The 21,821-nt window shown below is 41.2% G+C and overlaps 1 protein-coding gene across 1 annotated transcript in view; it reads right to left on the bottom strand.

Annotated features, from left to right (window-relative positions):
* Positions 1–21,821, bottom strand: part of LOC110502713 (CUB and sushi domain-containing protein 1) — a 510,046-nt gene that overhangs the window by 18,093 nt on the left and 470,132 nt on the right. The window contains exons 55-58 of the mRNA XM_021580963.2: positions 16,432–16,620; positions 15,764–15,937; positions 15,241–15,423; positions 1,293–1,469 (exon numbers count right to left, since the gene is read on the bottom strand). Coding sequence (XP_021436638.2) covers positions 1,293–1,469; positions 15,241–15,423; positions 15,764–15,937; positions 16,432–16,620 — 723 coding nt within the window. The remainder of the gene's footprint in view (positions 1–1,292; positions 1,470–15,240; positions 15,424–15,763; positions 15,938–16,431; positions 16,621–21,821) is intronic.

Here is a 21,821-nt window from a genome sequence, read left to right as displayed (position 1 = left end):
GCAGCTAGCTTCCGGGTTAAGTGAGCAGTGTGTCAAGAAGCAGTGCGGTTTGGCTCTCGACCTTCGCTGAGTCCGTAGGAGAGTTGCAGCGATGAGACAAGATCATAACTACCAATTGGATATCACAAAAAAGAGGGTAACGCCATGGCCCAGAAAAGTTTGAATACTTTGGCCATGCTGCCAATCCAGCATTTCTGACGCGTTCAAAACAATTAAAAACTTGGAACTGGAAAATCTCAGGCTTCAGTGAGTTCAAGACAACTGGGAACTCGGAAAAAACTATGTCAGAATGGGAAAATACGAAAAAAAATGTTGAACGGTCATCCAACTCAGAATTCAGGGTTGTGATTTCGGCCGACAAGAAGGACCTCTGTGCCAACTTCCACAACAAGGTGAGTCCAAAAATATAATGTATGTTGCTGCATAAATGATGTAATATGCCAGGGAGATATGTATAGTGTAGCAAAGAAAGTAATAATAAGTGAATGTTGTATAGTAAGCTGTTAGTAGCACATGTGCCTCACCCTAATAATTTGGTTCCTTTCCTCCCTCATAACTTAGCCTACTGTTCTGACATGATGGTGCACTTGTAGCCTATAGCCTGTTTTAGAGAAATGCAATAATTTAATATTGTAAGAGCTTTCATTGTCTGCTTTTATGCCATCTTTATATAGCCTAATTTCTGACTTGTTGTACAGGGAGAATACTGTAAGAATGGCCAATGTTCTGAATTCTGTCGCTGTACATTTCAAAAGTGCTGAACACATAGTTATATTGACTACGGCCATCCTAGCTTGCTCAATAATGTCTTAATCGAAATTACGGATTGCCTCTTATCCGCCTGTTGTTCCCTTATGCCATAGTTTGTACATCTCAATTGTCAGTAGAAACCACATATGTTTAAGCAAGTCACCCATATCAGCTATATATTTTTTTAAAGGGTAGTACATGAGGCAGTGTCACCCATATCTCGAAAAATAGGGTAACGCCATGGGCCAGTCACCCATATCAGCTGTACTTTTTTAAAATGGTAGTAAATGAGGCAGAATGTATTGTTTCGCTGCCAGACAAGGCTCTGCTGATAGCCAGGTAGCAGTGGTAAAGTGTTGGGACTGCTGTTTGGACTCTGCTGTCCTAACAGTTTGTGGGCACTGTTTATCACCGTTATAGTGCATTGAATGTATTGTTTAGTGTTGTGATGTGTTTTAACTTTGCTGGCCTTCATAAAACAATATATTTTTTGGTTTGCCCCACCAAGATTTACATGCTAAAATCGCCACTGAGCACCATACCTGTGCAGTCTGGGGCCGAGCCGGTCCAGGTGCCATTGGTGGTGCAGTGGCGAGTGGTGAGGCCGGAAGTCTTATATCCTTCCCAACAAGCATATGCCACGGAGCTTGAAAACAGTATTCCATCACTGAAGACAATCTTCCCGTAGGCAGGCGTACCTGGATTGCCACAGGAAACCGCTGAAAAAACATCAATAGATTAAAAAAATTTTTTTATTGGAAAATACTTTAAGATAAATTTAAGGTAAATAAACCCTACATTGATTGTTATCATTAACACTTTAGAACCGATAGCGGCCGTCGACTGCCTTTCTTTAAATTACTATAGCGGTCACGAACTGCCTTGTTTTTCTAACAATAATATCAGTGTCAATATCGCAAGATTAACTTGCAAACAACCTGTTGTCATATTCATGTGGCTGTTGTCATCAACCAGAAACCAGAAACAGTGTATGCTGTCAATTGACACTTGGGGTGTTGCTATCGTCCACCAAGTGCAAACAGTCAGTATCTATACAGTACGTGTGAAATGCTTGATAATGTATGTGATGTAAACAGATGTCACGCCCTGACCTTAGAGATATGTTTTATTTCCCTATTTGGTTAGGTCAGGGGGTGATGTGGGGTGGGCATCCTATGTTTTTTGTTTCTATGTTTTGGCCGGGTATGGTTCTCAATCAGGGATAGCTGTCTGTCGTTGTCTCTGATTGGTAACCATACTTAGGCTTTGTTAGTGGCCTGTGTAGCCCTAGTAAGCTTCACGTTCGTTTGTTGTTTGTTGTTTTTGTTGGCGACATTCATAATTAAAAGAAATGTACGCTCACCACGCTGCACCTAGGTCCGGTCATTTCCCTGACGACGTTTGTGACAACAGAGAGATCTACTTTCTTGGGGACCTGAATATTGACTGGTTTTCATCAAGCTGTCCGCTCAAGAGGAAGCTTCTTACTGTGACCAGTGCCTGTAATCTGGTTCAGGTTATTAATCAACCTACCAGGGTGTTTACAAACACTACAGGAGCAAGACCATCCAGAGGTATCGATCACATTTTTACTAATACTGTAAAACTTAGTTCTAAAGCTGTATCCGTACCCACTGGATGCAGTGATGACAATATAGTGGCTATATCAAGGAAAGCCAAAGTTCCTACAGCTGGGCCTAAAATTGTGTAAAAGAGATACAAAATATTTAGTTGTGACTCTTATGTGGATGATGTTAAAAATATTTGTTGGTCTGATGTGATTAATGAGGAGCATCCAGATGCTGCACTTGATGAGTTTATGAAATTGCTTCTTCCAATTATTGATAAACATGCACCTGTTAAGAAACTGACTGTTAGAACTCTTACGGCTCCATGGATTGATGAGAAATTGAAAAACTGTACGGTTGAAAGAGATGGGGCAAATGGAATGGCTAATAAATCTGGCTGCACATCTGACTGGCTGACTTATGTGACTAAACTCAACAAAAATATATAATATGAAGCCAAGATCAATGATATAAAGAATGATGGATAAAAAACTTTGGAGTACTTTAAATGAAATTATGGGCAGAAAGACAAATTCAACTCAACCTTTCATCGAGTCAGATGGCTTATTCATCAAAAAACCATTTGATGTTGCCAATTATTTTAATGATTCATTAATTGGCAAAGTGGGAAAACCTAGGCAGGAAATGCCAACAACGAACAGTGAGTCATCGTATTCATGCATAAAAAAAAGAATGAAAGAAAAGCATTTTGTAAAGTTAGTGTGGGAGAGGTGGAAAAATTATTGTTATTGATCAATAATGACAAACCTCCTGGCATTGACAATTTAGATGGAAAGCTACTGAGGATGGTAGCTGACTCTATAGCCACTCCTATCTGTAATATATTTAATCTGAGCCTAGAGGAAAGTCTTTGTCCTCAGGCCTGGAGGGAAGCCAAAGTAATTCCACTACCCAAGAGTGATAAAGTGGACTTTACTGGTTTTAACAGTAGACCTATAAGCTTATCGCCAGCTCTTAGCAAACTATTGGAAAAAATTGTGTTTGACCAAATACAATGCTATTTCTCTGTAAACAAAATAACAAAAGACTTTCAGCATGCTTATAGAGAAGGGCACTCACCATGCACTGACACAAATGACTGATGATTGGTTGAAAGAAATTGAAGATTTTGGGAGCTGTACTGATTTCAGTGCAGCCTTTGATATTATTTACCATAACCTTTTGTTAAAAAAACAGGTGTTATGGCTTTTCAACCTCTGCCATATTGTGGATTCAGCACTATCTATCTAATATAACTCAAAGTGTTCTCTTTAATGGAAGCTTCTCTAATGTCAAACATGCAAAGTGTGGTGTACCGCAGGGCAACTCTCTAGGCCCTCTTCTCTTTTCAACATTTTTAAACAAGGCATGCGTGTCCATGTATGCTGATGATTCAACCATATACGCATCAGCAACCACAGCTAATAAAGCCACTGAAACCCTTAACAAATAGTTTTAGTCTGTTTTGGAATGGGTGGCCAGTAATAAACTGGTCCTGAACATCTCTAAAACTAAGAGCATTGTATTTGGTACAAATCATTCCCTAAGTTCTAGAATGAATCTATATTTGGTAATCTGGTAATGAATGGTGTGGCTGCTGAACAAGTTGAGGAGACTAAATTACTTGGCATTACCTTAGATTGTAAACTGTCATGGTAAAAACATATAGATTCAGTGGTTGTAAAGATGGGGAGAGCTCTGTCTGTAATAAAGATCGTTTTTTTGACACCAAACTCCAAAAAGTAAGTTCTGCAGGCTCTAGTTTTGTCTAATCTTGATTATTGTCCAATCGTGTGGTCAAGTGCTGCAAGGAAAGACCTAGTTAAGCTGCAGCTGGCCCAGGAAAGAGCGGCACGTCTTGCTCTTCATTGTAATCAGTGGGCTGATATACAGTGTAAGTACTATGCATGCCAGTCTCTGTTGGCTAAGAGTAGAGGAGAGACTGACTGCATCGCTTCTTCTTTTTATAAGAAACATTAATGTGCTGAAAATCCCAAATTGTTTGCATAGTCATCTTACACACAGCTCTGACACACACACATAGCCCACCAGACATGCCACCAGGGGTCTTTTCACAGTCCTCAAATCCAGAACAAATTCAAAAAAGCACACAGTATTATATAGAGCCATTATTGCATGGAACTCCATTCAATCTCATATTGCTAAAAAATAAACAGCAAAGCTGGTTTCAAAAAACAGATAAAGCAACACCTCACAGCACAACGCCTCTCCCGTATTTGACCTAGATAGTTTGCGTCTATGCATTGATATGTAGGCTACGAGTGCCTTTTTTGTTTTTATGTTGTTCTGTTCTTGGGCTGTTCTTGTCTATTAATGTTCTCTACTATGTCATGTTTCATGTTTTGTGTGGACCCCAGGAAGAGTAGCTGCTGCTTTTGCAACAGCTAATGGGGATCCTGATAAAATACCACATACCAAAAAGCTTGCACTGCAGTGCATAAAATGTGAGGAGTAGTTGACTCAGTGAGAAAATGCAATAGCTGAACAGTTTTGAACAAATAAATGTATTCCTAAATTAAGGAGAAGCAAAAGAGAGAGACTGGGAGAGCTAGCTACAGTACCCCATAATGACGAAGCAAAAACATTTTTTTACACATTTTTGAAAATGTATTAAAAAAACAACTTAAATATCACATTTACGTAAGTACTCAGACCCTTTACTCAGTACTTTGTTGAAGCACCTTTGGCATCGATTACAGCCTCAAGTGTTCTTGGGTATGACGCAACAAGCTTGGCACACCTGTATTTGGGTACAGGTGTGCCATTCTTCTCTGCAGATCTTCTCAAGCTCTGTCAGGTTGAATGGGGAGCATCGCTGCACAGCTATTTTCAGGTCTTTCAAGTCCAGGCTCTGGCTGGGCCACTCAAGGACATTCAGAGACTTGTCCCGAAGCCACTCCTGCATTGCCTCGGCTGTGTGCTTAGGGTCATTGTCCTGTTTGAAGCTGAATCTTCGGCACAGTCTGAGGTCCTGTGCACTCTGGAGCAGGTTTTCATCAAGGATCTCTCTATACTTTGCTCCATTCATCTTTCCTTTGATCCTGACTAGTCTTCCAGTCCCTGCCGCTGAAAAACATCCCCACAGCATAATGCTGCCACCACCATGTTTCACCGTAGGGATGGTGCCAGATTTCTTCCAGACGTGACGCTTGGCATTCAGGACAAAGAGTTCAATCTTGATGTTATCAGAGCACAAAATATTGTTTCTCATGGTCTGAGAGTCCTTTAGGAGCCTTTTGGCAAACTCCAAGCAAGCTGTATGTACCTTTTACTGAGGAGTGGATTTTGTCTGGCCACTCTACTATAAAGGCTTGATTGGTGGAATGCTGCAGAGATGGTTTTCCTTCTGGAAGGTTCTACCATCTCCACAGAGGAACCCTGATCAAGGCCCTTCTCCCCCAATTGCTCAGTTTGGCCGGGCGCCAGCTCTAGAAAGAGTCTTGGTGGTTCCAAACTTCTTCCATTTAAGAATGATGGAGGCCACTGTGTTCTTGGGGACCTTCAATGCTGCAGGCATTTTTTTTTTCTTCCCCAGATCTGTGCCCCGACACAATACTGTCTCGGAGCTCTACGGACAAGTCCTTCAACCTCATGGCTTGGTTTTTGCTCTAACATGACTGTCAACTGTGGGACCTTACATAGACAGGTTTGTGCCTTTCAAAATCATGTCCAATCGGTTGAATTTACCACAGGTGATCAATGGAAACAGGATGCACCTGAGCTCAATTTCGATTCTCACAGCAAAGGGTATGAATACTTATAGACATAAGGTATTTCTGTTTGTTTTTTAATCTAAAAACCTGTTTTCGCTTTGTCATTATGAGGTATTGTGTGTAGATTGATTAGGGAAAATGTTATTTCATCAATTTTAGAATACGGCTGTAACTTAACAATATGGAAAAAGTCAAGGGGTCTGAATACTTTCCAAATGCACTGTATATTTCTTTGTATATTTTTTCACTTTCACTTACTTAGCTAGTGTCAAATGCAGTTATGTGATGTGTATGGTTGAGAAAAGGAAATAGAGAGAAAGGAAAAGAGAGACAGTGTGAGAGGGAGAGAGATTATGTTCTTGACCACAATTGTATCCTATTTGTTGCTTGTCTGGTCTCCCTCTGTTACTCTATTTCTCTAGCTCGATGAAAGTGAGGGAAGTGATGTGGAGAGTCAGGGCTAAGCAGCAAAAGGCAGAGAGGAAGAGGAGTTAGAGATGATTGGAGGGATAGAGATGTGGAGGGTGAAGTGGAGCGAGGGGATATTGGAGGGAGAGAGGAAGAGGAGAGTGAAGAGGTGGGAGAGGAGAGTGGAGGGAGAGGAACATAGATTTTATTTAATTTAATTTGGATCTCTTTTAGTCCCCATTTGGACTAATCTTCCAAGAGTCCTTTAACATTAAAATACAATTTATAATACAAACACACTTTCACATATAACACACTATTACAAACATACAGTGGGGCAAAAAAGTATTTAGTCAGCCACCAATTGTGCAAGTTCTCCCACTTAAAAAAATGAGAGAGGTCTGTAATTTTCATCATAGGTACTCTTCAACTATGACAGACAAAATGAGATGAAAAAATCCAGAAAATCACATTGTAGGATTTTTAATGAATTTATTTGCAAATTATGGTGGAAAATAAGTATTTGGTCACCTACAAACAAGCAAGATTTCTGGCTCTCACAGACCTGTAACTTCTTCTTTAAGAGGCTCCTCTGTCCTCCACTCGTTACCTATATTAATGACACCCGTTTGAACTTGTTATCATTATAAAAGACACCTGTCCACAACCTCAAACAGTCACACTCCAAACTCCACTATGGCCAAGACCAAAGAGCTGTCAAAGGACACCAGAAACAAAATTGTAGACCTGCACCAGGCTGGGAAGACTGAATCTGCAATGGTTTGAAGAAATCAACTGTGGGAGCAATTATTTGGAAATGGAAGACATACAAGACCACTGATAATCTCCCTCGATCTGGGGCTCCACGCAAGATCTCACCCCGTGGGGTACAATTGATCACAAGAACGGTGAGCAAAAATCCCAGAACCACATGGGGGGACCTAGTGAATGACCTGCAGAGAGCTGGGACCAAAGTAACAAAGCCTACAATCAGTAACACACTACGCCGCCAGGGACTCAAATCCTGCAGTGCCAGACATGTCCCCCTGCTTAAGCCAGTACATGTCCAGGCCCGTCTGAAGTTTGCTAGAGAGCATTTGGATGATCCAGAAGAAGATTGGGAGAATGTCAGATGAAACCAAAATATAACTTTTTGGTAAAAACTCAACTCGTCGTGTTTGGATGACAAAGAATGCTGAGTTTCATCCAAAGAACACCATACCTACTGTGAAGCATGGGGGTGGAAACATCATGCTTTGGGGCTGTTTTTCTGCAAAGGGAAAAGGACGACTGATCCGTGTAAAGGAAAGAATGAATGGGGCCATGTATCGTGAGATTTTGAGTGAAAACCTCCTTCCATCAGCAAGGGCATTGAAGATGAAACGTGGCTGGGTCTTTCAGCATGACAATGATCCCAAACACACCGCCCGGGCAACGAAGGAGTGGCTTCGTAAGAAGCATTTCAAGGTCCTGGAGTGGCCTAGCCAGTCTCCAGATCTCAACCCCATAGAAAATCTTTGGAGGGATTTGAAAGTCTGTGTTGCCCAGCAACAGCCCCAAAACATCACTGCTCTAGAGGAGATCTGCATGGAGGAATGGGCCAAAATACCAGCAACAGTGTGTGAAAACCTAGTGAAGACTTACAAAAAACGTTTGACCTCTGTCATTGCCAACAAAGGGTATATAACAAAGTATTGAGATAAACTTTTGTTATTGACCAAATACTTATTGTCCACCATAATTTGCAAATAAATTCATTAAAAATCCTACAATGTGATTTTCTGGATTTGTTTTTCTCATTTTGTCTGTCATAGTTGAAGTGTACCTATGATGAAAATTACAGGCCTCTCTCATCTTTTTAAGTTGGAGAACTTGCACAATTGGTGGCTGACTAAATACATTTTTGCCCCACTGTACACAATATACTAGCATAATGACCCAATAAATACTCAATCTAAAAATCATCTACTATAGTCCCACAACATTTCTATATACTATATTTTAATTGTTTTAAAATAATGTTAAAATGTATATATTGAAAGGTTTATCAGGATCCCCCTTAGTTTGCTCAGTTAATTTATTCAATTTCTGTATTGCTCTAAATCGAAATGTTCTTTTGCCTATTTCTCTTTTCTTTCTGGATAACGCGTAGATGGTGGACAATCTATTCCTAGTATTTACGGAACATCTATCTCTTACCAACTGAATACAGTTTTGAATAGAACTTGGCCATTTTAAATGATGTATATTATAAAACAAGCATGTTTTTTTTAAATTACCTTGTCGATTGATTACCAACCGGGAACACTACGCATGACTGCAACAGAAGAACCATATCTCCACCTTAAAACAATCCTTGCTGCTTTATTCGGTGCATTCTGCAGCCTCCTAACTTCACTTGATGATGCATTTCCCCAGACCACCGAACAGTAGTTCACCTGACTCTCAATTAATGCTTCTGTAATTTGCTGAATAATTTTTCCTGGTAAATATTTAGCTATCCTTCTGATTATGCATGCTGTTTTAATATATATTTTTTTTTACGTAGATTAGTTATTTGAGACGACCATGATAAGCAGTTGTCTAGCTGCACTCCGAATAGTTTGGTTTCTGCCACATCTTCAATTTGTACTCCTCCCATACTTAATTGTATCCCATGCTGTTTTGGCCTTTTCCTAGTTGGCAAACCCACTTCCTGATATTCTCCAAAGCTCCTTGTAAAGCCTGCTGTACCTGTTGAACCGATTGTCTTGCTGCGTAAATTGTAGTATCATCTGCAAATATAGTAGATTGAGTTTCAACCAATAGGGTTGGTATATATTAAATAAAGAAGTGGCCCAAGGCAGCTGCCATGCGGTATTCCACAGTTTAACACATTAGGGGAAGAAAATGAACCATATAGGTGGACCATTTCCTGTCAGTTAGATATTTTATTTTACTAGGCAAGTGAGTTAAGAACAAATTCTTATTTTCAATGACAGCCTAGGAACAGTGGGTTAACTGCCTGTTCAGGGGCAGAACAACAGATTTGTACCTTGTCAGCTCGGGGATTTGAACATGAAACCTTTCGGTTACTATTCCAAAGCTCTAACCACTAGGCTACCCTGCCGACCCACAGATATGACTGTACCCAATTCAATGCTACCTCCTTAAAACCATAATGCATTAATTTTGTCAAAATTATTTCATGATCCACTAAATCAAATGCTGCACTGAAATCTAAAAATAGTAAACCTACAAATTTGCCATTATCCATAGCATTGAGCCACTGGTCAGTCATGTCAACCAATGCAGTGGTAGTGGAATGGTTTTTGCGATAAGCATGCTGATTGGCTGTAATCAGATCATTCTTTTCCATGTACTCCCACATTTGTCCACTCACAATACCCTCCAATATCTTACTGATGAGTGTAGGGAGTAGACTAATTGGTCGACTATTGGCAGGAGTAATGGGTTCTTTGCTGTCTTTCGGAATAGGACACAGTTTCGCATGCTTCCATACATTTGCAAACATCCCCTTTTCCAGAGACCAATTAAATATTTATCTCAGTGGAACTGCAATCTGGGGAGCAGCACAGCGAAGCAAAAATTTTTTTATAAGACCATAACCTGTAGATTTACCATTAGGTAATGACTTCAATAGTTTTAACACCTCCTCCACTGACACCGTTTGTAGACTAAAAGAGCAGATCTTATTGCTCATAATATGATAATCAATCCATTGGACCATAGCTTGAGGGAGAGGAGGAGGAAGAGGGAGGGAAGGAGGGAGAGGAAGAAGCAGGGAGAGGAAGAACCAGGGGGAGAGGAGGAGGAAGAGGTAGGGGAAGAGGGAGAGCACACATGAGAGGGGAGCCTACGTTTCCATTGTCTGCCCTAGGTCCCACCATTCACCCTTGTGGCAGGGGTTTTGGAGTTGTATTTCAAATGTGGTAGGAACTTATATCTGTGCCAGAGATTTTAATGGATTACACCAATAAAATGGGCAGGGTTGACCACCTTGACCAACTATGGAACTATTACAATTTTGTACGCACGGGCATAAAATGGTGGGAGTATGTGTTTTGTCATCATAAATGCGTACATTGTGTCGGGGACGCTGCAAAGGTCGCTCAGAAACTGCAGGCACTGGTTCCTGAAGGCATTCAAAATGCAGCTTGTGCATTCACTTTGTGATATGGCTACAATAACAGGAAGAGGGAAGCCAATAATGTGGTGTTAGGGCGTGTGGACTCACAATTTGAAAGCAGGCGAAGTTTGAAGGGCACAAGAGAGGGTGTGTGGTGCGCATCCGGGGTGGACGCAGGCCAAAGAGTGGAAGATGTAGAAACCTTCTTTGGGTGCGCTACGTGTTCTGTGCCACATTCCAGGATGGGGCCGTGCTTCCAGAAGTTCCATGACATATTGCAGGCTAAATGCAAACACTAAAGTGACCATGTGAAATATGAATTTGACCTTCAAATCTTTTAGGGAAATTGTGTACTTTTTAAAATAGTCTCTGAACAGCTGTTGTGTTTTGTATCATCTCTCTTTATCTGTCTCTATCTAATATTTGTTGCATTCACTGAATTGTTGTCAAAGTAGGCTACTAGTTCTACATTTTATGTCAGGCGAGGAGGTACTAAATCTTATTGAGAGAGGTTAACTACATTTTGAAATGGTCTCTGAATAGTTGTTGGAATTTTTACATTGTTACAGAAGTAAGAATAGTTTCAAATCAAATAGCCTACAATGTGTGGGTTTTGAAATACTTTCTGAACATTGTCCTCTGGTCACATTTTGGATAAATGTGTACATTTGTTATATTTATATATATTTTTTAAGTATAGTATATTATACTTGGTACATTTAGAGCGAGTAATTTAGTCAAATTTACTACAATTTAAATACACTAGGTGTTTTTGGTGTGTTGAGTGTTTATCAAAAAAGTATTGTCAGTGTCTTTACACAATGGAAGACAACATTAATGTTATTGCCATTGACATATTTTGTATTTTACCCCCTTTTTTCCCCCTAATTTTCGATTTTATCTCAACGCTGCAACTCCCCATGTGTTCTCCGAAACATTAACCCGCACCAATGTGTCAGAGGAAACACCATTCAACCTGCGACCGGGGTCAGCCGGCAGGGCCCGGCCTGCAGGCGCACAGCCCGCCACAAAGAGTCGCTAGAGTGCGATGAGTCAAGTGAAGCCCCACCGGCCAAACCCTCCCCTAACCCGGACGACGCTGGGCCAATTGTGCGCTGTCCTATGGGACTCGCGGCCACAGAATGCAATGCAGTGCCTTAGACCGCTGCGCCACTCATGAGGCCTATATGGTGTCATATTATAGAAGAGGTTGTGCTCTTTAAAACTAAGTTAACTTGTAATTGTCATTTTTGTTTTTAGGCTATGTCTTTGTTTTTGAGCTATGTCTGTTTGTTTGAAATGTTTGAGAAAATGTGCTTTATCTTTAAAATTCTCAGTAATCTACAGCAGCATTCTAGAATTATATTGGGGTCTAATTGATTAAAGTCACTTGCAACCATGAAAGTCATACTCTCTTGACTATGGTTGTGGATAAAAGGAAATGCATCTACTCCCATAATAAGTCCAATCGTTCTTCAGTACAATATATTTTACAGGTGCTGACCAACCCATCAACTTAATTGTAATCTAACAGAAACAAGACATTAAAATCAAATACTTATTGATTTGATCCAATTAGTTAAAGCTTTTTAATGAAATGTATCAGCCTTTGTCAATGACCTGGAGTGGCATTTTAGAAGGCTATAAATTAAATGGGATCCTCACTCTCAAAGGTTGTATTTACACAGGCAGCCCAATTCTGATATTTTTTCCACTAATTGGTCTTTTGACCAATCACATCAGATCTTTTCACATCAAATCTTTTTAAAAGCTGATCTAATTGGTCAAAAGATCAATTACTGAAAAGAGAATCAGAATTGGGCTGCCTGTGTAAACAGTGATAGATATCGTCTTTAAAAACCAATTACGTTAATTGGGAACAACAAGTCCATCCCATAAATAATGAGGCATTGGGGACACATGACAACAAATGACCACACAACTCACATGAATAGAGCTTTCAGAGCTTTCACTCACACAGCCTGCTTAAATACTCTCAATACCGCACAAGCAGTTTCATCTTTGTTTACAGTAGGGGAGAACCAGCAGCATGGGAATCTTCAGAGGGCATTAATCAAAGAGGGATCAGTCAAAGCGTAACATACATTGTGAGGAAATATGCTCTCCACTTTCCCCCATGTAAAAGTGAATGGCAAATGTACACAAGTGCTGATCTCAAAATGCAATGAATGCTTTTGATTACAGCGGGAATATCTGGGGCTTATGCTACAGTGCAATCTTTGAGTATTTATGACTCAATTAGGGTTGATTGAGCGTATTCTCATTAGCTCAAGTCATAGAAAAGCCAATAGCTGAGCATTTAAGAGCAGTGAACTCTGCTAATTATTCATGTTGATAAGAATGTTTAGCATTATCTCTGTGTAGACATATCACTTCAAGGCTGCAACAGGATACTCAGTAGGTTAAAGGAAGCAAATACCCATGTACAGCTTCCCATAAGAATGTAACCACTTTATATAGAGAATAAGGGGACCAATAAAGAGTTAATGAAGTCCCTCAGGGAGACTGCTGTGGCCATATGTATTTCCCAACCGTTAGGGAATAGGTTAGGTAGTTTAAATAGCACACTACAGCTCTCTACGCCTTCCACACGTCATTCATCCAGGGGGCAGCAGCAACCTTGTCCAGGTGCTGAGCCTTGTTGATAAGCACATCAGGTGCTGCCAATTAGGTGGTCGTCAAAGTAATTATTTCCCAAGTGACAGCAGTGTTGTGGTCCCCCTGTGCATGAGAATTTGCATTTAGTACCTGGGCACAGCATTATTGTATCACAGAAATAGTGTGCCGCCATCCACTTTGCATCACCCAAGCAGTGATCCGTCTCAACTCCCTTATAGCAACCGTTAAACCATCGTCAATTATGAATGACCTCTAAATAATGCAGCGTTATTGATCTCCTGTAAGCAATCTGCGGGCTTATCTCACTTTGTACTTTGTACTGTTGCCGTGAAGACTGAATAACTATGATTAATAATACATTTATAAATATAGAAATGCACAAAAACTGACCTAATGAAGAAAATAAAAACGATGAATGACGGAATGAAGGATGGAAGGAAAGGTGGAAGGAGACAGAGTAATCCACCAGGGCATTCTTTAAAATATATAGTGTTCTCTGACAGATGTATCAGAGAGGAATTCCTTCAGCTTGGATGAAAGGTAAATACCCCTTGAAGGTTGTGCCATGCTGATTTCAGATAGTAGACAATCCATTAACCACTCAGGCTTACATGGGCAAAACAAATATCTGTATTACATTAATTATGTTTAGGGTTAGGGGCTAAATGGCATAGTCAAACACCCCTGGTAATAATGTATCTTTATCTAAGCGATACATTAACTACTAGGTAATGCAAAAGAATAAATGCTAACGTCAACCAACACTTAGCATAGGGGATCCGACCCCATCTAACAGACAACACTGATGATAACTGGGTTAAAATAAGAAACAGACAACAGAGCAACTAAGAGCTGAAGAATTCATAACAACCTCAACACCAAAACATACATAGGAATGAGAAACAACATAACCTGAAAACAAGGAACCCATAATTACCCACAATCTTAAGGCACGCTACGATATGCTTTATATTGAGCATACATAATAATGACGGTCATAATTCATTAGATTTTTACTAATTCTTTGTATTTGATTCTTGGATTACAGAGACATAAAGCTCAATCAATGTTGTTGGCCGATGAGACATAGTTTAAGACGTTCTTCATTTAAGATTTTTTTTGAAATATTGATAAATTCTATTTAAAATTCCAGTAAATTCAGGGAGTACATTGAAATTCCAATTCCAATTATCTTCAAAACTTTTCAATGTGGAACATTTGGAATTTGAATTTAGTTTACTTTATGAATTGACCCCAACCCTGATCAGCTTAGATATTCAGTACACCCACATGTGCATACCTTTTGTACATAATGTGTGTAGGTATTTTATACTTCATATGAATGTGCCAATAAGCATCCCTCCTGGCTTCACTCAAGGTTCCCTCTTCATTTTTCAACCGATGAATTAAACAGTGCCAGAAATAACCCTGGGTTCTCCTCTTTTGAATTCCTCCCAAAATGGCTGAGCATTAAGGTAATTGCAGACTATAATAGGTGGAGCAATCCTTTCTGAAAATGTGCATTAAAGCAATGAATTATCGTACACTGCATTACCGGTGGCGGGTTGTCTGTGTAGGACTCCTAACCCATGCATACATCAATGAGTCCTAAATTCAGACAAGTGAGTATGAAAATGTTGCATTTATAGCAACCAGTAAATCTGTCAAATAGCCAGTTTAACTGTTATTATAATGTATCATACTTGAGTAGTTGTACTGTTTATCATAATTATGAAAAAATCCCTGCATTGCACAGACATGCAATGTTCTCGTCATTGATTTTCCAATTAAATAGCAATTATTTGTGCAATGCCATACAATCTAAAATATTTCCTTTTTGCAATAGAACTGATCATTAAAACAGTCCGACAAGTCGAACCATGACACTGCCTTATCAGCCCTCAATGATGCCCAGATTATGCTCATTCCCAGTCAAGGGAGTCATTGTCACAGTTAATAATGTATCTACAGGTATAGTAGTTGATTATACTGTATATGGCAGGGGACTCACCTTCACAGACTGGCTGGGTGCCACTCCAGGAGCCATTGTGGAGGCAGGTCCTCTCAGGTGAGCCACTCAGGGAAAAACCGGCATCACAGGTGAATCGCAGCAGGCTCTTCAGCTGGAACCTCTCCCCTAGCCTGGAGCCGTGAGGTGGGATTCCAGGGTCACCGCACTCCCCGGAACTACCACCTCACGAGGGAGAGAGAAAATATCCAACACTCAAACAGCCATCCCTCACCAAAGCAGTCCCATAGGAAGCTCATATCAGTCACTCTAGCCTGTTTTCTGAGATGGAAATAGCTTTTCCCCCTCCCTTTTAACTAAAATGAAAGGCTACCAAGGCTCTACCCAGAGTGCTTGCATCTTACATCTCTAGCTACCACACATGAAAAATCCACAGAAATCCATAGCTTTTCACGCTCGGTTTGACATCCCTGAAACCTGTTGACCTGTGGTATTTCTGTGCACCCTTAGAGCCTTCAGGTCGCCCCTGGTTGGCAGAGTGGTAGGCCCCTGCTGATGGAAATACCTGAGCAGTAGGGTGGTGACCCACTCCAGCGTCCGTCCTCCTGACAGTAGCGCGTGGCGTTCCCAATCAGCACTCGGCCCTGGCTACAGGTATAATGGAGCACGCCGCCGTTGGTGAACTTCCTGCCTGACATGACAGCTTGGGGTGGTGTACCAGGATCACCACAGGAAATAGCTTCAGATGAAATGGAGAGAAAAAGTTCCGAGAGGACAGTTGATACTGAGTTGATCATGGATATACGCCATTGTTCTTGTGCCTTCAGTGTTAGCTACTACCACAATTACATGTTAGTTGTTTACCTACTACTACTCCCACTACTACTCATACTACTCCCGCTCCTGCTGCTGCTACTACTACTACTACTACTACTCCCACTACTACTACTACTACCACTTCTCCTACAACCCACCTTTTATCACAAACATTAACACTACATATGACATTGTCAGCAAAGACATAATGTTTCTATATTATTTATTTTCAAACACTATCAATATAAATTCTTCACAAATCCCTTGCACCATCCCCATATTCTCCCCACTATAAGAATGGTACATTTCACACTTTCTATCATTCTACAACAGTGACTAACCACACGAAGTGGGACCCAGATTCCACCTCTGCCACTTCTTGTACCCTGATCAAGACAATCCTAGCATATTACTCACAAAGGCACTTAGGAAGTGATCTGTCCCAGAGGCCGTTTGACTGACAGGTGAGAAGTGATGAGCCGAGCAGATAGAAGGCCCTCTTGCAGTGATACATCACACTGGTTCTATAGTTGAAGCTCTCGGGGAAACGCTGCTGCGGGTGACGAATGGCATTCTCCACAAAGCCTGGATCGGAGCAGTTTACCACTGCAAGATAAAATCAACCGAATGCTTAACGCCTGACAGTGAAACCAAGAGTGAGAAGAGAAGGGAAATCAATGAGAAAGCTTGAATAGCAGGGTTATTGTTCAAGTTCTGAGTCATTTCAATCAACCCATTCATGCTTTTTAATATATACTTAAACAGTGTGTAAGCTTCTCTCATGTTTCTACAGTCAATAGCATTTGACATAAAGTTGATCTAATAACTATGTAACAATGTCATTCATGTGGGTTGATATGCAGTTTCAGTTTAGTTCAGATTCCCTTGTCACAAAATGTAAAACCAGCAGGACAGGAAGCCCCAGTAACAATAAGTTGCACCTCTTGCCTCGGAGTTGGCTGAACATTGTTTTCAGCTATTGCCCTTCAACAACAAAAAATGCATTAAGTTAAAGTAATGTCCAAGGGAAAAAAACAGATTGCTTTCCCTCAGTGACAGCTGCCAATGCCCTGGCAGTCAATTAAGCCCTGGGGAAAAGAGGGATGAAAAAAAAATAAAACAATTGATAATTAGCACCTGCTGTTGGCAGGTGCCAAAAACTCTTATTCCTAAAACACCGGAGAATGCACCGGAGAAGGCTGACGTTTTAGAAGGCTGACGTGTTCCTATCCAATTGTGTTTTTGTTTGTTTCTTTACGTTGTTTGTAACTTACATTTTAAATGATTTTGTACATAATATTGCTACTACCGTCTCTTATGACCAAAAATAACTTCTGGACATCAGAACTGTGATAACTGACCACGAACTGTCAGAATCCTTGTTTTCCTTGAACTTCTTTGGGATAGGGGGAAGCATTTTCTATTTTGGATGAAAAGCGTGCCCAGAGTAAACTGCTTCCTACTCAGTCCCAGATGCTAATATATGTACATTATTATTACTATTGGGTATAAAACACTCTGAAGTTTCTAAAACTGTTTGAATGATGTCTGTGAGTATAACAGAACTCATATGGCAGGCAAAAACCTGAGAAAAAATCAAGACAGGAAGTGGGAAATCTGAGGTTTGTAGTTTTTTAACTCAGCCCCTATCGAATACACAGTGGGATATGGGTCGTTTTGAACTTCCTAACGCTTCCACTAGATGTCAACCGTCTTTAGAACGTTGTTTCAGGCTTCTACTGTGAAGGGGGGCAGAATGAGAGGGGAATGAGTCAGAGGTCTGGCAGCAGCCTCAATCTCAGTCACGTGCATTCACGAGAGGTAGCTCTCGTTCCATTGCTTTTCTACAGACAATGGAATTCTCCGGTTGGAACATTTTTGAACATTTATGATAAAACATCCTAAAGATTGATCCTATACTTAGTTTGACAAGTTTCTACGACCTGTAATATAACGTTTTGAACTTTTCGTCTGAGGTTTGGCCGGACCTGAACGCGCGTTTGGATTTGTGTACCAAACGCCCTAACAAAAGAAGCTATTTGAACATAAATGATTAACTTTATCGAACAAATCATCAAAGGTAAGTGAATATTTATAATGCTATTTCTGACTAATGTAGACTGCGCAACATGGCGGATATTTATTTTGGCTGGTTTGGACTCTGAGCTCCGTACTCAGATTATTGCATGATATGCTTTAGTTTTTTAAAAATCTGACACAGCGGTCGCATTAAGGAGAAGTGTATCTAAAGTTCCATGCATAACACTTGAATTTTCATCAACATTTATAATGAGTATTTCTGTGAATTGATGTGGCTCTCTGCAAAATCACTGCATGTTTTGGAACTACTGAACATAACACGCCAATGTAAAATTTGATTTTGGATATAAATATGCACTTTATCGAACAAAACATGCATGTATTGTGTAACAAATCCTATGAGTGTCATCTGATGAAGATCATCAAAGGTTAGTGATGAATTTTATCTCTATTTGTGCTTTTTGTGACTCCTCTCTTTGGCTGGAAAAATGGCTGCGTTTTTCTGTGACTTTGTGGTGACCTAACATAATCGTTTGTGGAGCTTTTGCTGAAATCAGACACTGTGGCTGGATTAACGAGAATTGTATCTTTAAAATAGTGCATAATACTTGTATGTTTGAGAAATTTGATTTATGAGATTTCTGTTGATTTGTATTTGGCGCCCTGCAACTTCATTGGCTGTTGGCGAGGGATTCCGCCAGTCCTAGACAGGTTAACGAGTCCGACGAGCCCGACCTGAATGACATACTGCTTTCCCGGGAACAGGCATAGATCCCCCGTCATTTGCGTGAAGAGAAGGCGGAGAAAAAGGGGCCAGAGGGCAGGCTGCCTTCTGAGAATTCGTAGGTGATCGAATAAACCCCCACTGCCTTCCATTCTGCTAGCACACGTGCTATCTTTGGAAAATATAATTGAAGATTAAACTACCGACGGGACATTCAAAACTGTAATATCTTATGATTCACGGAGTCGTGGCTGAAACACGACATTATCAACATACTGCTGGCTGGTTATACGCTGTATAACCAGCCAGCACTGATGTTGGCACTAAGACTGCAATCAATGAGCTGTATTCCGCCATTATCAAACAGGAACATGCTCACCCAGAGGCGGCGCTCCTAGTGGCTGGGGACGTTAATGCAGGGAAGTCTTACCAAATTTCTATCAGCATGTTAAATGTGCAACCAGAGGGAAAATAACTCTGACCACCTTTACTCCACACACAGAGACGCATACAAAGCTCTCCCTCACCCTCCATTTGACAAATCTGACCATAATTATATCTTCCTGATTCTTGATTACAAGCAAAAATTAAAGCAGGAAGCACCAGTGACTAGATTAATAAAAAATTGGTCAGATGAAGCAGATGCTAAGCTACAGGACTGTTTTGCTAGCACAGACTGGAATGTGTTCCAGGATTTTTCCTATGGCATTGAGGAGTACACCATATCAGTCATTGGCTTCATCAATAAGTGCATCGATGACGTCGTCCCCACAGAAACTGTACGTATATACACCAACCAGAAGCCATGGATTACAGGTAACATCCACACTGAGCTAAAGGCTAGAGCTGCCGCTTTCATGGAACAGAACTCTAACCCAGAAACTTATTAGAAATCCCGCTATGGCCTCTGACGAACCATCAAACAGGCAAAGCGTTAATACAGGACCAAGATCAAATCGTACTACACCGGCTCTGACGCTCGTCGGATGTGGCAGGGCCTGCAAACCATTACAGACTACAAAGGGAAGCACAGCCGAGAGCTGCCCAGTGACACGAGCCTACCAGATGAGTTAAACAACTTCGATGCTCGCTTAGAGGCAAATAACACTGAAACATGCATGAGAGCACCAGCTGTTCCGGAAGACTGTGTGATCATGCTCTCAGTGCCCATTCACAAGGCCGCAGGGCCAGACAGATTACCAGGACGTATACTCAGTGCATGCACTGACCAACTGGAAAGTGTCTTCACTGACATTTTAAAAATCTCCCTGTCCGAGTCTGTAATACCAACATGTTTTAAGCAGACTACCATAGTCCCTGTGCCCAAAAACACTAAGATAACCAGCCAAAATTACTACCAACCCGTAGCACTCGCGTCTGTAGCTATGAAGTGCTTTGAAAGGCTGGTCATGGCTCACATCAACACCATTATCCCAGAAATCCTAGACCCACACCAATTTGCAAAGAGCCCTAACAGATCCACAGATGATGCAATCTCTATTGCACTCCACACTGCCCTTTCCCACCTGGACAAAAGGAACACCTATGTGACAAAGCTATTAATTGACTACAGCTCAGCGTTCAACACCATAGTGCCCTCAAAACTCATCAATAAGCTAAGGACACTGGAACTAAACACCTCCCTCTGCACCTGGATCCTGGACTTCGTGACGGGCCGCCCCATGTGGTAAAGGTAGGTACCAACACATCCGCCACGCTGTTCTTCAACACAGGGGCCCCTCAGGGGTGCGTGCTCAGTCCCATCCTGTACTCCCTGTTCACTCATGACAGCACAGTCAGGCACAACTCCAACACCATCATTAGGTTTGCCAATGACACAACAGTGGTAAGCCTGATCACCGATAATGACGAGACAGCCTATAGGGAGAAGGTCAGAGACCTGGCCATGTCGTGCCAGGACAACAACCTCTCCCTCATTGTGATCAAGACAAAGGAGATGATTGTGGACTACAGGAACAAGAGGACCGAGCACAGCCCCATTCTTATCGACGGGATTGTAGTGGAGCAGGTTGAGAGCTTCAAGTTCCTTGGTGTCCACATCAACAACAAACTAACATGGTCCAAGCATTCCCCCTCAGGAGACTGAAAAGATTTGGCATGGGTCCTCAGATCCTCAAAAGGTTCTACAGCTGCACCATCGGGAGCATCTGGTTACTGGTTGCATCACTGCCTGGTATGAAAACCTTGACCGCAAGGCACTACAGAGGGTAGTGCGTACGGCCCAGTACATCACTGGGGCAAAGCTTCCTGCCATCCAGGACCTCTATACCAGGTGGTGTCAGAAAAATACCCTAAAAAATTGTCAAAGACTCCAGCCACCCTAGTCATAAAATGTTCTCTCTGCAACCGAACGGCATGCGGTACCTGAGCACCAAATCTAGGTCCAAGAGGCTTCTAAACAGCTTCTACCACCAAGCCATAAGACTCCTGAACATCTAATCAAATGGCTACCCAGACTATGGCTACCCCCCCCCCACCCCCCCTTTTACACCGCTGCTACACTCTGTTGTTATCTATGCATAGTCACTTTAATAACTCTACCTACATGTATAGTGGGGCAAAAAAGTATTTAGTCAGCCACCAACTGTGCAAGTTCTCCCACTTAAAAAGATGAGAGAGGTCTGTAATTTTCATCATAGGTACTCTTCAACTATGACAGACAAAATTAGAGAAAAATCCAGAAAATCACATTGTAAGATTTTTTATGAATTTATTTGCAAATTATGGTGGAAAATAAGTATTTGGTCACCTACAAACAAGCAAGATTTCTGGCTCTCACAGACCTGTAACTTCTTCTTTAAGAGGCTCCTCTGTCCTCCACTCGTTACCTATATTAATGGCACCTGTTTGAACTTGTTATCAGTATAAAAGACACCTGTCCACAACCTCAAACAGTCACACTCCAAACTACCCTATGGTCAAGACCAAAGAGCTGTCAAAGGACACCAATAACAAGATTGTAGACCTGCACCAGGCTGGGAAGAATCTGCAATAGGTAAGCAGCTTGGTTTGAAGAAATCAA

The sequence above is a fragment of the Oncorhynchus mykiss genome, chromosome 23 (assembly GCF_013265735.2).
Source record: "Oncorhynchus mykiss isolate Arlee chromosome 23, USDA_OmykA_1.1, whole genome shotgun sequence".
Taxonomy (NCBI): Eukaryota; Metazoa; Chordata; class Actinopteri; order Salmoniformes; family Salmonidae; genus Oncorhynchus; species Oncorhynchus mykiss.
This window is presented reverse-complemented; position numbering and strand designations above follow the sequence as displayed.